At 50.1% G+C, this 16464-nt stretch overlaps 1 protein-coding gene across 2 annotated transcripts in view; it reads right to left on the reverse strand.

The window, feature by feature from the left end:
• Nucleotides 1–16464, reverse strand: part of PHKG1 (phosphorylase kinase catalytic subunit gamma 1) — a 35471-nt gene that overhangs the window by 6814 nt on the left and 12193 nt on the right. For both annotated transcript variants that reach the window (XM_006113099.5, XM_006113098.5), the window contains exons 3-9: nucleotides 16262–16437; nucleotides 13559–13613; nucleotides 6145–6210; nucleotides 5507–5670; nucleotides 4515–4605; nucleotides 2435–2588; nucleotides 1396–1521 (exon numbers count right to left, since the gene is read on the reverse strand). In XM_006113099.5, the coding sequence (XP_006113161.1) occupies nucleotides 1396–1521; nucleotides 2435–2588; nucleotides 4515–4605; nucleotides 5507–5670; nucleotides 6145–6210; nucleotides 13559–13613; nucleotides 16262–16437 (832 nt within the window). The remainder of the gene's footprint in view (nucleotides 1–1395; nucleotides 1522–2434; nucleotides 2589–4514; nucleotides 4606–5506; nucleotides 5671–6144; nucleotides 6211–13558; nucleotides 13614–16261; nucleotides 16438–16464) is intronic.

A 16464-nucleotide genomic window follows, 5' to 3' on the forward strand; every position in this document is an offset into this window, starting at 1 on the left:
CCCGCAATGCCGGCCAGCAGCGCCCTTCCCCCGACAGCCGCGGGGCCCGGCATGGCCCGGCACACACGCCAGCAGCGGTAGCTGGGCCGGGCTGGGCAGCGCATGTGCCGTGTGCCCCGGGGGCAGTGCCACACACCCGGGCCTGGGGCACCAAAATGGCTCGGGCCGGCCCTGTCTGCATTTATCAACACCAAACCTCATCTGTCATTGTGTTACCCGGTCCACCCAAAGATCACCTTTTCCTTGTAAAATCCCTTCTGCCAATAAACATTTCAATGGTAAACCCAATGGGATATTTACAAAAATAAACTACATGGGCACTGCTTTGAGACTGGCTCCATCCAGTCATGTATTAAGTATCTGCAGGGTGTTGTGTCTCTACAATACTGGATAGACCCATTTTGCTTAAGTCCTATTACTTTCCTGTGCTACAAAATCTACAAAATTCAGTCCCAAAGTTTGACATCATAGTTATGGTTTGGGCCCTTTTTTAAGAGCCTGATCCTTCATCATCATCAACAGTCAGAGCTGTAGCTATTAGGGTTGCCAGGTGTCCGGGTTTGAACCGGACAGTCTGGTATTTGAGCTTTCTGTCCGGGAAACAAATGGAGAAAATACCGGACATAGAAATGTCTGGTATTTTCTATTTAAATAAATGTTGTTATTATCATGCATATCAGTACGTAGTTGTGCACTGCCTGGCTGGTCGACATGCACACGCTGCATGAGTGTGTCTACCAGCCAGGCAGCACGCAACTACGCAATGGGGAGGAGGGTGGGGCTGGGGTGGGATGGAATCCGGCCGGACTCGCCCGTGCACTCCACCAGGACAGGCAGCACCCCAGGATCTGCACGCGTCCGGGCCAGCCCCGCGTCCCTCCGGCCAGTCGTCCCCCTCCTGCGCTGCCCTCCCGGCCAGCCCCCCAACCTCCTCCCGGCCAGCCCTGCTCCCCGCCGACCGGTTCCCCCCCGGCCAGCCCCACTCCTCCCGACCTCTTCCCGGCCAGCCCAGCTCCCCGCTGGCCAGTCCCTCCCCGTCTCTCCCAGCCAGCCCTGCTCCCCCCGACTCCCTCCCTCCCAGCCCTGCTTCCTACTGGCTGTTTCCCCCCAATCTTCCTCACCAACCCCGCTCTCCCCGACCCCCTCCCGACTAGTCCTGCTCCCCACCGGCCGGTTCCCTCCTAATCTCTCCAACCATCCCTGCTCCTCCCGCAGCCATTCCCCTCCCCCCCCCCCCCCCCCCCAAGCCAATCTGAGATCCAGTAGCTTTGTTGAAACCATCTGGCAACCCCAGTAGCTATCGACCATGATGAATCGGGAATAAATCTTGCTTCTAACATATGTGAAAGGTTATTGTCAGCGCTGACAGAGGGGTCTGAAACCACTCCTCGTTACCTTGAATTTCCTGAACGGGCTGAAGTGCCGCACCTCCTCCACCATGTACTGCTGGAAGAATGGGTGGGCCAGAGCATCGTTGGCTGTGTAGCGCTTCTTAGGATTCACCACCAGGAGCCGGGAAATCTGCAGGGAGGCACAAACAGATTTTGTGCCCCTCTCTCCTTAGTGTTAACCAGTCCCAGGAGCATTGTCCGGTTTTCCCACTACTGGATTCTTGTCTGCCTTTGGCTCCTCAGGACTCGAGATTGTATCAGAAGAGCAGTGTCTAGAAATGCTTTGAGGGTCATTTATTATGTGTATGACAGTACAGCCTAGAGGCCCTACCTGAGTTTGGGGAGTTATTTATTTAGGCATTTTACAAATGCTCTAAGAAATAGTCCCTACCCCAAAGAGCTTACATCGACGCATGCAAAGGGTGGGAGGGACACACAGACTAAGGCTATGTCTCCACTACACAGTTTTTGCAGAGAAACAGCCATTTTTCCACAAAAACGCGCGGAGCGTCCACTTCAAGCGTGTTTTTGCGCAAGAGAATCGAACGAACAGAGGGGTTTTTGTGCAATTGGTATTCCTCTTTCTACGAAGAAGAATGCCTTTTTGTGAGAGTTCTTTCGCAAAAAAAGTGTGTGGCTGGGGAAGAGAGAGGAAAGAGGAAAAAGCACAGGTGCCCTGGTGGCCATTCTGTGCATAGCAATCAGTGCTTACTTTCAAGAGAGCATCCATGCAGTCTGGACGCTTTCTTTCTTTCATAAAAGTGCATCGCTTTTTCGATGCGCTTTGCAGTGTGGACGCGGTCTTGTGCAAGAAGTTTTTGTGGAAGATCTCTTCCAACAAAAGCTTCTTGCACAAAAAGCCTGCAATCTAGACACAGCCTAAGTGACTTACCCAAGCTCACACAGGACAGAATCAAGAGCAGAGCCCAGGTCATAGGAGACAAATGCTACTGCTGCAACCACTAGGCAACCCTACCCCACTAATAAAGCCTGGGAAATATTCCCTGTTTCTCCCATACCTTCCAGGGCAGGTAAGTACTCACCAGATCTTTGATGGTGTCTGACTGATCATCCCACTCTGGAGAGCTGAACTGGTAATTCCCACTCATGATCATCCGCAACATGAGCATCTGCTTCCGGTGCCAGAAGGGTGGGGAGCCAGCCAGCAGGGTGTACATGATCACACCACTACTCCACCTGCCAAAGGCAGAGCGGCCCAGCTTCAGCATATTCATTAGTATCGCTCACGACAAGGAAACCGAGGCAGTCTACACTGCACAATCCTGATCCAGAGCTTTGTGCTGAATGTCTCTGGAGTGCCCGATTTGTTAGACAAACAGGGCCCCATTAAAACAACTGGAGGCCAGAGCAAGGCTTGGGCCTACACTGGGTGTTTGAACCTCACACTCCATCAAGCTGGGAGACGGATTAACAGCTTCCCCGCTTTGCGGAAAAGGCCACAGCCGTGAAAAATGCCTCAGCCTTCCCTCAGGTAGAACTCATGGGGTGTGTCTACACTGGCCGCTTGAATTTGCACAAGAGCACTGACTTTGTAATGTACAAAATCAGTGCTTCTTGCGCAAATACTTTCACGCTCCCGCTTGGGAAAAGGCCCCCTTGTGCAAGAATCCTTGTGCAAGAGGGCCAGTGTAGACAGGGAAGAACTGTTTTGCGCAAAAAAGCCCCAATGGCTAAAATGGCGATCGGGGCTTTCTTGCGCAAAATTGCGTCTAGACTGCCCACGGATGCTTTTGCGCAAAAGCATTTTTTGCGCAAACGCATCCATGTCAATCTAGACGCGCTTTTGCGGGAATACTTTTAACGGAAAAACTTTTCCGTTAAAAGTATTTCCACAAAATCATGCCAGTCTAGACGCAGCCATGAGGTTAGGGATACAAGAAGGAAGCCTGGGAGAGGCTGTGTGGAAGGTCCCATAGCCTATGACTTACGCCTGTGTTGGGAAGCACAGGAAGTGAGAGCAAATGCTGAGGAGGAAGAGTGGAGTCACTCTCCTTGCAGAGACACTGGTGCTAGCTGTAAGTCAGAGGCTTTTATTGGACCTGTTCTGATTTCGCTGCTTTAGGCCGTGGGGAAGTTCTGCTGGACTGTGACAGGGGGTTATTTTGCCTTTCAGGCCTATCCCTGGGAAAGCCGTTGGCCCGGTATGCTCCCCAGCCTTAGCCTGGCCGTGCAGGAGACAGCTGTACCGTCAGCGATGAGTGCCCTGGAGTGGATCTATCATGGCCTGTCAGGCAGAAATGGGAGAACCTCGCATAGCAATCGTCCTTTGCACACATGAGGCTTGTCAGGTGCCCGGTTTGATTCAGGTGACTAACCCAAGATGAGAACTGAGAAAGCCGCTCAGCTGTCTCGCCACCACGTGTCTGTTTACATTTACTAATCTGCATGGACTGGGACTCGTGCCCATCCGTGTCCATGCCAAAGGTCCCATTTGCTTCACTGGGAACAGGAAGAGCATTGTTTGCACTTCTGACTGCTCTCTCAGTGGGTGAATGAAACCCCGTTTCAGGGCTTGTTAGTGGGAAAAGGCAAAGAACTGTTCTGGGCAGCCATCAAGCAGAGATCATTGTTATTAATGGCACTTAACGCGTTTCACCTCCATAGCAGTAAGGGCCAGATTGAATTGAATGGAAGTTAAGTGCCTCACACCTTTAGGATCAGGACGTGTGTTCTTCCCCTTCAAAGCTCCTGTTAACTAACACTCACAAAACCTCTGAGGCTGGTAAGTAGGGTTGTTATCCACAGATACTGTGACTTCTCTAGCACTGTCTGGGCACCTAATAGGCAAAGATGCAGAAACTGAGGTAGGGAATCTATGTAAAAAATGGGATTAGCAGTCTGCTATTCCTGGCTCTCAGTCATATGCCAAACCACTAGCCAAGGTCATTTGCTCAGTGCACCATTTAATCTCCTAATTGGCCCCAGCCAGTTGTGGCTGTTTTCAGGTCGCTTATCCTTGGAGACTAATTTGTATGGGCGCCTCCTGCCTTTCCCAGCACGCAAAAGCATGAGAATTTCAGAAGGAAACCCCAGCGTGAAGGGAGGAGATGTTCGTTCCAGTCACTAGGAAAGTTGATCATTACCCATGAATGTTCGACTTACATGTCAACTTCCTTTCCATACCCTGGATGATCCTTGTCCATAGAGCACTCTAGTATTTCAGGAGCTAGATATCCAGGAGTGCCACAGATTTCTGCAAGAAAGGGACTTTTCACTTCAATATCAGTGAATTTGCAGAGGTTAGTACCATCCGGTAACCAGTAAATAGCTATTCATTGAGCAGACGCTGCAGGTCAGAATCTTTCCGGGGTGTGTGATACAGCCCTTAACTACATTTCCTGGGCATCTTAACATTGGACTCTCCTCATGAGCAGGGCTAGCCTTACCATGAGGTGAACTGAGGCAGTCACCTCAGGTGCCAGACGGTTGGTGTGGGGGGGAGGGGGAGCCACTAGGACCCAGAGTGTAGAAAATTGTGTCTGCTGCTGGTGCAGACGTATTCTCTCTGTTCTAGATGCACAGAGATGGTGGAGTGCTGTGCTGGAGGAAGGAGGGCACAAAAGGCCTTTCAAAGTTTTGGCCCAAGCGAGGGGGCATGGGGGCGTGATTTCAGCTTCCCGCCTCAGGTGCCAAAATGTTGTGAGCCATCCCTGCTCATGAGTTATAACCTGCGACCTGTGCAAGGAGAACAGAGATTAACCCAAACAGCCATTTGTGCCTTTGAATAAGGGCATCCCAATGGACTATGGAACAACTAGTCTCTGCAAGTTCAACTGTGATGAGGGAAGGGTGGTGGGTTGGCACAGGAGTGTGTAATGGGGAGACATCAAGAGAGAAAACTGAGGACGACCTGCTAGAGGAGAAGCCCGTGTAATGGTCTCTCAAGGGAAGTGGTGGAAGCCCCACTGGTTAGGACATTTAAAGCAAGGCTTGATGAATGACGGGAATATCGGCTGAAGGATCGGGCCTGGGAAGGAAATAGGATCTCTTTTTGGGTGGGTTGCTGGGCTGAGAGAATGTATTTCCATAGGGATAGCGCAGAGAATCTAAGGCCTTCTGCCCCTCCGCCTACTCGGATCAAATAGCCAGCTCACCTTTGAGCATCTCATCCCCATTCAACTGGCAGGAGAAGCCAAAGTCCGTCAGCTTGATGTTCATGTTGTCATCCAGGAGAATGTTCTCTGGCTTCAGGTCTCTGTGGACGATGTCCATGGAATGGAGGTACTGGATCACTTGCAGCAGTGCGCGCATGATCTTCCTAGAGGGGATGCCAATAGGGTAGAGGAGATACATTCTCTCAGCCCGGCAACCCCTCCGAAAAGAGATCCCATTTCCTTCCCATGCCTGCGTCTCCTCTCCTCACAACCAGCCTGGGAGTGATGGGCAGCCACTGCGCTCATCCTGCTTCTAGCTGTGCCTCTGAACCCCAGCATCCAATTCAGCATGCTGAGAGCGAGCTTTGCACCTGGACCTAGGAGCGGACGCCGGTTGTCCGTGCTTTTATTTCAAGCTGGGAGTGGAGCAGAAGGTGCCTGTAAGTGCGACCTCTCGCACTCCTGGCAAGTTGCCAGCTGAAAGCAATGGTTTGGGGCAACCTCGGGAACTGAAAGGAACCTCATCTCAGACCTGGAGACCCTTTTTGGGGAGCTTGTGACTGGCAGGTCCAAAGTGCTGCTGTTTGTCCATGCAAATGCTGACTGAACCACGGGGCTGTTCAATGCTCTCACCGTACCTGGTTTCCTTCTCACTTAAGGTGACTTTCTCTGTGAGGTAGTCGAAGAGCTCCCCTCGCTTCATTCTGCATTTGGGAAGAAGAGGCACTTAACGTAACAGGGCAATAAAATCTTTGGAATCAACCGCTACTTGTAAAATGCAGCTACAACCCAGGAAAAGGTCGAGGGGGCCTTGTCTCTCAGTAACCTCAAGCAAATTTCAATATCACCAACCCCAAGCCTCAAAAATCCAAAGTCAGCTCTCCAACGATCCAGAGATTTCATTTTAAAACCACGAAATTTGTAAAACAGTAATTGTGAGGTTCTTTTGATTTGCCTTCTGCACTTTGAACCCTGCAGGCTCACAGTTTCAAGCTTTTCTCTCTAGCCATGAGGGCTGGAACTATACTTTTTTAAATGAAAGCCAAGAGTCTCATATAATCACATGATTCCAGGAGTTGAAGCTTTAAGAAAAACAGCAAAGATGAGTCATAATAAAATCTTGAATGGTAGTAACACAGAATTCTGTTCAATTCACAGTTAAAGGGAGTGGATTTTTCCCCTAACAGGCAACCCCATAAAGCTCACCCTGAGATCTGAGAGTCATGCTGGGTTCTCTCTGGTTCTTGCATCATTACCACTAATACATTTTTTGCAAATGATCTTAGTTAACAATTCCACTGATGCAGGACTAGACAAGAACCCAGACCCTGCTCTTGGAATTGTGTTGACTTAAAGGAGGAAGCCATTTATTTATTTAGTTTGGTCACTAAAGACTCAAGAGCACAGAAATGACTCCCTTAGGGAGTAGATCTGCCAGTTCTAAATAATGTTGTTTCTTTTGCCTTTTACACCACAAACATAATAGGAAGGACCCACAGAGGCACAATAGGGTCCAAATAACCCTTATGGAACAAATTACATACATATGCTGGTTGTTGTGATTGGGTTCTGGCAGCTTCATAGAACACCATGAAAGGCACTAGAGGGCTCACAAGCTATTTTAAAGGAATCCTCCCCAGGTCTTTTACACAACAAAGAACGGGTTCTTTTGACCACCCACCCACTTTCAAAACCATTTATTTATTGTGGGGGGTTTTCCTGAGGGACTTTTTCACCTGGATTCTCAGCCCTTCTGTGCAGGTACAAACAGACAAGTCTGCCTGCTGATCACTCTGATAGCAATTAGTTCCCCAGTAGAAGTCTGGAGGTGGTTGAGGGAATTTCTCAGTCACCAACTGAGCCAATTACCCATCAGCCTTGGGTTGATAAACCGTGGCCCCAGAAGAAGGAAGAACGTTAGTTGAGTCTAGCCAGACGGAGACTTGGAACTGTTCACCTCCAGCATGGGTTAGAGGACCAAAAGCCAGGTGAATATTGTCAATAACTTCAGAGGGGAAGCCGAATTGGTCTGTAACTGGAAAAACTTAAAAAACAACCAGTAGTTTTGCAGCACCTTAAAGACCAACAAAACATGTAGATGTTGTCATGAGCTTTCATAGGCACAACCCACTTCTTCATTCATCTGAAGAAGTGGGCTGTGCCCATGAAAGCTCATAACACCATCTACATGTTTTGTTAGTCTTTAAGGTGCTGCAATCCTTTTTATTGGCAATAGGTAGTTGCACAAGGACTGTTGTGAGATTAGAGGGAATATTGCCCACCACAAATCTTTTCCATCTATGTATTGATTTTTTCCATCCCGATGCAGAATCATTTTTATGTGCACTGAAGCATGTGCCAATGTACACCACGAGTAGAAACAAAAAACCTAGCTGTGGGCGCTCTGCTAATCAGCTGGGCAGCGTTTAACTAGCTCCTGAGTTGCCATGCAAGTGCATAGCTTACAGCGAACACGGGTGGTGGGAACATGAAACAAAAAGACACGGTGAAGCCACAACCAAGGAAGTCTGGGCAATATTAGTGAGGAGACAATATGGCTACGTCTACACTGGCATGATTTTCCGGAAATGCTTTTAACGGAAAAGTTTTCCGTTAAAAGCATTTTCGGAAAAGTGCGTCTAGATTGGCAGGGTGCTTTTCCGGAAAAGCATTTTTTCCGGAAAAGCGTCCGTGGCCAATCTAGACGCACTTTTCCGCAAAAAAGCCCCGATCGTCATTTTCGGGATTGGGGCTTTTTTGCGGAAAACACTACTGTGCTGTCTACACTGGCCCTTTTCCGGAATAGTTTTCCGGAAAAAGACTTTTGCCCAAACGGGAGCAGCATAGTTTTTCCAGAAAAGCACTGATGATTTTACATTAGATCGTCAGTTCTTTTCTGGAAATTCAAGCGGCCAGTGTAGAGAGCTGGCAAGTTTTTCCGGAAAAGCGGCTGATTTTCCGGAATACCTTGCCAGTGTAGACACAGCCTATGAGTGACACCCTCACCAACATGAATAACCATATTCCCACAAAGCCAGTGAGGCTGGGAGCCACAGATGAGGAATTGAGGCCCAACGCAACGGAAAAAAAATTAAACATATTTTTAGAAGTGCCCAAGTTGACACAAGAAGTTGGTGGCAGAGCTCCTGAGTCCCATTTTTACAGCACTGGCTAGTCCCACCCCCACCCCTGCTGTAGTGCCATTGGAGATGACTTTCTACACCAGAGCGGCATTCCCTTGTGCTCTGGCATCACAAGAGATGCTGTACAGGCCCAGAAGTGCTTTGCCTGACACATGCAGTGATTTCTTGCAAGCAAGTAGCTTTTAGAGCTTTCCCACGGGACACAGCTCAGATCCGAGGGCTCTTTTGCTCAGGGTGGCTACTGCAAGGCATAAGATGATGGGTTAATGCAGCAAGCTCAGAGCAATGACGGGGGAGCATTTGATATGGTCTTGCATGACCTTATCAATCAACTAGGGAAATACAGTCTAGATGGGGCTACTATAAGATAGGTAAATAACTGGCTGGATAACCATTCTCAGAGAGTAGTTATTAATGTTTCATAGGCATGCTGTGAATAAGTGATGTTCCACAGGGAGTTCAAGATCTTCATCGACGATTTAGATGATGGCATACAGAGTATGCTTATAAAGTTTGCAGATACCAAGCTGAGAGGGGTTGCAAGTGCTTTGGAGGATAGGGTCATATTCCAGAATGATCTGGACAAACTGGAGAAATGGTCTGAGGTAAATAAGATGATGTTGAATAAGGACCAATGCAAAGTGCTCCACATAGGAAGGAACACTCTGTTTCGCACATAACAGAATGGAAAGCAACTGTCTCGGAAGGAGTATTGGTGAAAGGGATCTAGGGGTCATAGTGGACCACAAGCTAAATATGAGTCAACAGCTAAATATGAGTCAAGGATGAGGGAGAAAAATTGTTCTCCTTGACCTCTGATGCAGTGGCATAGCAAGGGGGCAGGAGGGGCAGTTGCCTCCAGGTACCACACTACGGGGCACCAATTTAGTTCCTTTCTACTCCCTCTGTCATCCCTCGGCTCGCCTGTTCCTCCACCCGCCACCACTGGCTGGACCCTCCTCCCTGCCCCCAGTCTGACCCTCCTCCATCTCCACTGGCGGGTGAGTGCGTGAGGGGGCCCAGCCCCAAACTGGAAGGGGTGGAGGAAGGCATGGTACAAGCTCCTCCCCATCCTTCCAGGGTCAGGCTCAGCCACATGCCAGGTTCGGGACCTTGCTGCGCTGCGGCGGGGGAGGGGAAGCAAATGTTGCCTTTGCCCCCAGGTGCATAACACCCTCGCTGTGCCTCTGCTCTGATGAGAGGACAAGAAGTAATGGGCAGTTTAGGTTGGATGTTGGGAAAAACGTCCTAACTCTCAGTGTGGTTAGACACTGGAATGAATTGCCCAGGGAAGTTGTGGAATCTCCATCCCTGCAGATATTTAAGAGCAGGTTGGACAGACACCTGTCAGGGATGATCTAGACCAAGGGTTCCCAAACTGGGGGGGCCGTGCCCCTCTGGGGGGATGTGAAGAAATTCCAGGAGGGGCGTGAGGCGCCCTAGCTCCCCCCTCCCTCATTAAGTTTTGCTGCCTCAGTCAGTTCTTCTCTTTCTTTCTTTCTTTCTTTCTTGCTCAACAAGTTTTGCTGCGATTTGTGGGGGGGTGGTGATGGTTTTTTAAAAATCCAAAAGGGGGGGCGTGATGCTGAAAAGTTTGGAACCACTGATCTAGATGGTGTTTGATCCCGACAAGAGGGCAGGGGACTGGACCTGATGACCTCTCGATATCCCTTCGAGTTCGAATAGTCTATGACTTCTCAGGGCTTGTCCCTCCCAAAGTTGCACCAGACAAAGGCTCCATCTACACTGCACGCTTGTTTTGAAACAAGCTATTCCAGAAGAAATACTCCGAAATAGCTTCTTTCAAAATAGCACGTCTACACTATTGGGAAGCTTCAAAATGAGTCCGAGGCAGGCTCCCTAATGTGGACGTGCTATCGTAATTTAGGGCGCCAGAGGCACTGGGGAGTGATTAGTTTGAAAGGCCCTGGGGAGGAGCTATTTTGAAATAGCAGCAGTGGAGCGTCCACATTGCTGCTATTCGGAAATGGCTATTTCAGAATAGCTGTCATTCCTTGTGGAATGAAATGTACAGAAGTCAGAGTAAGGCCAGCCAGTATTTTGAATTTATTTCAAAATAAGGGAATTGTTGTGTAGATGCTCCCATAACGGCCGTCGTGACGAAATAACACTGCTGTGCAGACGCACCCTTGGTGAATTGGTGCAATATTGCAACCTGAGTTAAATTAGGTCTAAGCCACAGAACTAGCACTTTTCCCACTCCAGCTGGTTGCCTTCTGAAGAGCTGGCTGAAAGCACCAGCCCTCACTGATCAGAAGTCGAAGCATTACACAAGAGAGGCGTGGCTGTGGGGGTCCAGAGGTATAAATAGACTCTGGGGTCTATGACAGACCTCAGCAAAGGTTACAGAGAAACTTGAGCAATGTCGCTCACTCCCACAGAGCGGGGGCGGGGGCTGCCTGTGCTGACAGCTGCAGCCAAGCCTGTGTTGGCAGGGAAGGCTGCAGTCTTAGCAGTGGAGAAAACGTCTGTGGGTGTGTAGCACCGAGGCCTTGCAGAGTCCGTTCTGTTGCAAAGTGCAGCTGGGGCCTGGTGGGACTCAGGGCCTGAGTTTCCATTCACAAAGGCCCTTTTGCCGTAGTTGCTGGAATTGCGGCTGGGTGTCTGCCGATGGGGAATGGACACACCCGTCTCATTGAACTAGCTCACTGGGGGTACGTCTAAACTACACGGCTCCGTCGACGGAGCCATGTAGATTTGTTTGTTTGGCAAAGGGAAATGAAGCCGCGATTTAAATAATCGCGGCTTCATTTAAATTTAAATGGCTGAGCCGACAATCAGCTGATCAGATGCAATGCTAAGGGCACGTCTCCACACAGGGCTGAAGTCGGAAGAAGCTACACAACTTCAGCTACGTCAACTGCATAGCTGAAATCAATATCGCTTAACTCAGCTTTGGGCCCTGGCTACACAACAGGCAGTCGAAGGAAGAGCACTCTCCCTTCGACTTCCCTTGCTCCTCGTGAAATGAGGGTTACAGGAGTCGGAGTAAGAAGTCCTCCGGCTCGACATTATTTCGAAATAAAGCCTTATAGTGTAGACACGCTGTTTGTTATTTCAGAATAACGTCAGTTATTCCAAAATAACGTTGCTGTGTAGCTGTACCCTGCGGGAGTACAGGAAGGTGCCTCTGTAAAAGGGCTGTTGCCCCTCTCCGCCAGACTTGTGACCCTTCACACTCATGGGAAGTGTTCGCTTGGCAAGTCTCTTACCCTCTCTGTTCCCCAAGCTGTAAAGTGAAGGTGAGAATCAGGGGCGGCCTGCTGCCTAGGGTGCAGTCGCCTAGGGGCCGTCTTCAGCGGGGCGCCCGGGGCACCTGCTGATGATGTCATGCCATTGACAGCCATGCAGGTGGGGGCGCCGATCGTGCATTCTGTCTGGCCTCCGGCCGCCCCCGGTGTCAATAATTCCTGGCCTCACGGGGGCATCGAGTTTAGTGCACTTGGCTTGCAAAGCTCTTTGAGACCCTCGGGTGGAAGATAGTAGGGAAATGCAAAGTGTTATCGTTGTTTCTCTCTGTTATTGACTTGATGCATTTCGCCTCCTCCCAGTTGGTCACGGGGGCCTCTCTGATGATTGATTTGCCTGTGGCCAGGATGGCGGGAACTGTGCCATAAAGAGAAACCTGCCTTCAGCTGCTCTCTCATCACATTCCTAACCTACCACGGCTTGGCACAAGCGCTTGTTAGAACAACTTCCCCTTGCCAGCTGCCGCGGGCGGGCTGCATTGCACAGGTGGTTGGGCTCCTGAGAAACCTGCAGGGATCTCAGTCGATTGCGTAGCCCGTTTGGCAATTTCGGCTGCCTCTGTTATCGAGCTGGAGCCAAACCAGATCTCCAGTTTCCTCAGCGAGCGTCTGAGGGTGTTTCCGTGCCAGCGCTTTGGTTCAGCCAGCAAAGCACAAATTACCTGGTCTATTTTATGGAAAATCACCCATTGCCCAACCAGAACCACCCAGGGTGCTGGGGTCTGGAAACCGGACGGCAGTTACTCCTCTCCCCACCGTCCAACTCTGCTTGCCTGCGTATGACTGGGATGCTGAGGTGGCTGCCTGCCTTTGGCTCCCACAGGGCTCACTGGGAGCAGGAGGGTCTCGACCCTCAACAGGACCTGCCTAATATCCGGCTGGATGGGTCCTACACAGCTTGGGGCTCAGTGTCTGGCTGGGAGAGTAGCAAGGAATTCCCTCTGGACTCACTGCAGGAGAGGGGATCAGGCCAGGAATGTGCTAAAGCACCCACCTGTTACTTGACTTGTATGTTAAGGACTAGTCGACTATCCGATAAGCAAAGGCTTATCAGATAGTCGACAGGAATAGTCAGTTAGTTCCTCTATTAGACAGAGGCAGCAAGGGGGGAAGAGAGGGTACTTCAAAGCAGCAGTGCCACAGGGAGCCCAAGCTCTGGGCAGTGCTGCCGCTTTTAAACACCGTGGAGGCGTTTCAAAGGGGCAGCGCCGCATAGAGACCAGCGTCAGCGGGGGAGTCCTCAGCTGATCCCAGGCTCGGTGCAGCACTGCCCCGTGGAAACGCCACTGTGGCATTTCAAAGGGGCAGCGCCTCCCTATCAACTAATCGAATAGTCGATGCAAAAGTGCAATTAGTAAAATACACACTACTTAACATCCTTCTTTTGCATGTGTTTAAAGCCAGCCCTGGGTGTTTTCAGGCTAAGGAGGACCTGTCACTCCTTTATAGTCTCAACTTCAGTCTGGTACAGTGAACACACATAGGAAAAGCTGTAAAACCCAGGGGACAGATTTCGCTTTTGGCTTTGTTACTGTAAACCCTGTGGACTTCTGTAAGGGCTGAACGGGTGTAACGAATCCATGGGGCCGTGTTCTGTTCAGTCGGACGTAAGGACCAAACCAAAAGCTGATGGTACTTACAGGTCAAACACCAAGAAGAAAAAGGTGTTGGATTCATAGCTATCCTTCAGCTGAACTGCAATAAAACATGATAGTGACAGTCAGTACAGTGCTGCAACTGACGCTGGGCTCTCTGTACGTGCAGGCAGACATGCTCCAAATCCCATAACTCACTGACTCCCTAAGGACGAGCTCCTCTCAGAGCTCCCCAATGGAAGCCCAGTCCTGTAAGGTGGTGGGGTGCCCTGGACTTCTGCTGAGTTCAGGGGGAGCTGAGGGTGCATGACAGACACATTGCAGGAGTCACCCAGGACTTTGCTGTTGGGGTCCTATGCAGAGCTGAGCTTGGTTCACTCTTGGTGTGGAGACCACCCAGGAAACCCCAGGTGCTGAGGGTGAATGGTGGGTGAATCGGAGAAGAGGCAGTGTCCCGGCACCGTTAGAGACCACCGGGCTACTAGAGGCCTCCCCTTTCAGACAAGACACATGCCAAAGTCCTGGCTCGCTCTGCTCCTCCCTGGCTCCAAAGGGTCCGTGCTCACAGTGGCCAAACACCTCCTTGGATAATTACATTCTGCCTCTCGACAGACCCCAGAATTCCTGACTGTCTTTCCCTCCCCCTTCCCCCAGAAGGGCGAAAAATGAGACCAGCACACGTCCCTTGCTGACGTCAAGGCCAACTTTGCTACCTAAAACTTCTGGCCGTAGGCCTAGATCCCTGCTCTGCAGGGGAAAGGATTCTAGCCCATCCCTGCCTGGGGCCCTTTCTCGGATCAGAGCTCTAACGGCACGGCACTGGGAGGGACTGCTTGGAATCCTTTTAAAGGGAAACTACCAGCCCCAGGAACCAGCGACACCCCCTGTCCATTCCCTAAAAAAGCTGCCTCTGGTAGAACTGGGAAGCTTGTCCCGGTGGTCACAGCCTGTACTTTTCAGAAGCGCTGAGTCATTAACAGGGGAAACACACGAGGCCTGGAGTATCAGGGAGGAATTTCAGGTGCCACATACGATCCCAGAGCCTGCAAGCCACAGCCAAGGCCCTGAGGAATCAAATGTGAACACAGCAGGTTCTGACGTGAGGTGCTTGCCCTGGGTCACTTTGCCGGTTTTAGTCACTCTAGGGCTTGTCTGTCCTTACAGCCCTGCAGTCGTACAGCTGGGCCGCCGGCTCCTGTCAGCGGAGGGACTCCACACCCCGGCGGTTAGGTCATAGAACTGTGTTGCTCAGGGCTCTGGATGTTCCAGCTCCTTGAGCAACCTATTCATACCAACATAAGCCTGTTGTAGAGACCAAGCCATGCTCTTTACCCTGAAGCAGAGATTTTCATGGACAGTCAATGTTCCCTTAATTTTTTCCCCATCTGTGTGCAGAATAATTTTTGTTCTATGCACAGAGGCATGTGCAGATGTGGACCACCAGTAGAAACACATGCTGCCGGCTGTGGGTGCTCTGGTAATCAGCTGGGCGGCATTTCAATCTCTCCTGGGTGGCTACCCAAGCGCACAGCTTACAGAGAACACCGATCACAGTGTTTATCTGCACAGTGATTCTCTAAGGCTACGTTTACACTGCTGCAGTTTATCGGAAGAGGACGTGCAAATGGAGCGCTCAGTTGCAAATGGAGTGCTCTCATTTGCATATTCTCTTCTGATCCTTTTTGCAGAAGAGGTTTTTGCGCTAAAAAGCCCTGTGTAGACGGAGCTATTTGTCGGAAAAACCCCATTTTGTGCAAGATTCTGTAAACCTCATTTTTCGAGGAATAAGGGATCTTGCACAAAATGGGGTTTTCCTGACAAATGGCCCCGTCTACATAGGGCCTTTTAGTGCAAAAACCTCTTCCGCAAAAAGGATCGGAAGAGAATATGCAAATAAGAGCACTCCATTTGCATTTCCTCTTCCGACAAACTGCCTCAGTGTAGACATAGCCTCAGGCTACGTCTAGACTGGCATGATTTTCCGCAAATGCTTTTAATGGAAAAGTTTTTCCGTTAAAAGCATTTGTGGAAAAGAGCGTCTAGATTGGCACGGATGCTTTTGCGCAAAAGCACTTTTTGCAGAAAAGCGTCCGTGCCAATCTAAACGCGGTTTTCTGCAAGAAAGCCCCGGTCGCCATTTTCGCCATCGGGGCTTTTTTGCGCAAAACGGTTCTCAGTTGTCTATACTGGCCCTTTTGCACAAAAGTGTTTGCACAAGAGGGCTTTTTCCCGAATTGGAGAGTCATTGTATTTGCGGAAGAACACTGACAATCTTACATTAGATCGTCAGTGTTCTTGCGCAAATTCAAAGTGGCCAGTTTAGACGCAGCCTCAGAGTCTTGAAATCTGTGAGCTTTGGCACTGAGGCTTGAACACCTCTTCTAGCCCATCTTACTCAGCTCCATGTTCCGTGGACTGCTGGGATTTTGCTTCTAGCAGGTGCTGTGTTCTGTCCAGAAATGCTGACTTGGGATCATTATGCATCCGGGGGGAAGATATGAATGGAAGAATGACTCATTGCTCATCTAGGATTTGATCCAATCCTAGCAAGACAGTGCCCAATAGCAATATCAGGCGAGCACCCACAAAAGACGGACCCTTCCCCTCTAGGGATTTCAGCTGAAAGAGCCAAGGAGGTTAATCAAAATCTGAAAACTCTCGTGAAGCCTTAGAACAGAAAATGGGGAAGGAAAAGCCACTGATCAATTTGTTACCCAGGTGCCCAGTCAGACTAGTGCTTTGACTTACTGATATTGGGGTGGCCTGAGACCTTCCGAAGGATGTCTATCTCCTTGATAGTGGCTTCCCTCAGCTCCTGGATCTGCTCAGGGGATAAATTACCAGCTGTGATGTCTATAATCTTCACCGCATACTCCTGCTTGGTGGGTTTGTGAATGCACCGACGAACCACGCTGCTTACCCCCCTGCCAGGACAAAGACAACGAAAAGAC

This window comes from Pelodiscus sinensis, chromosome 21, assembly GCF_052426305.1.
Source record: "Pelodiscus sinensis isolate ZL-2025 chromosome 21, ASM5242630v1, whole genome shotgun sequence".
NCBI classification, from domain to species: domain Eukaryota; kingdom Metazoa; phylum Chordata; order Testudines; family Trionychidae; genus Pelodiscus; species Pelodiscus sinensis.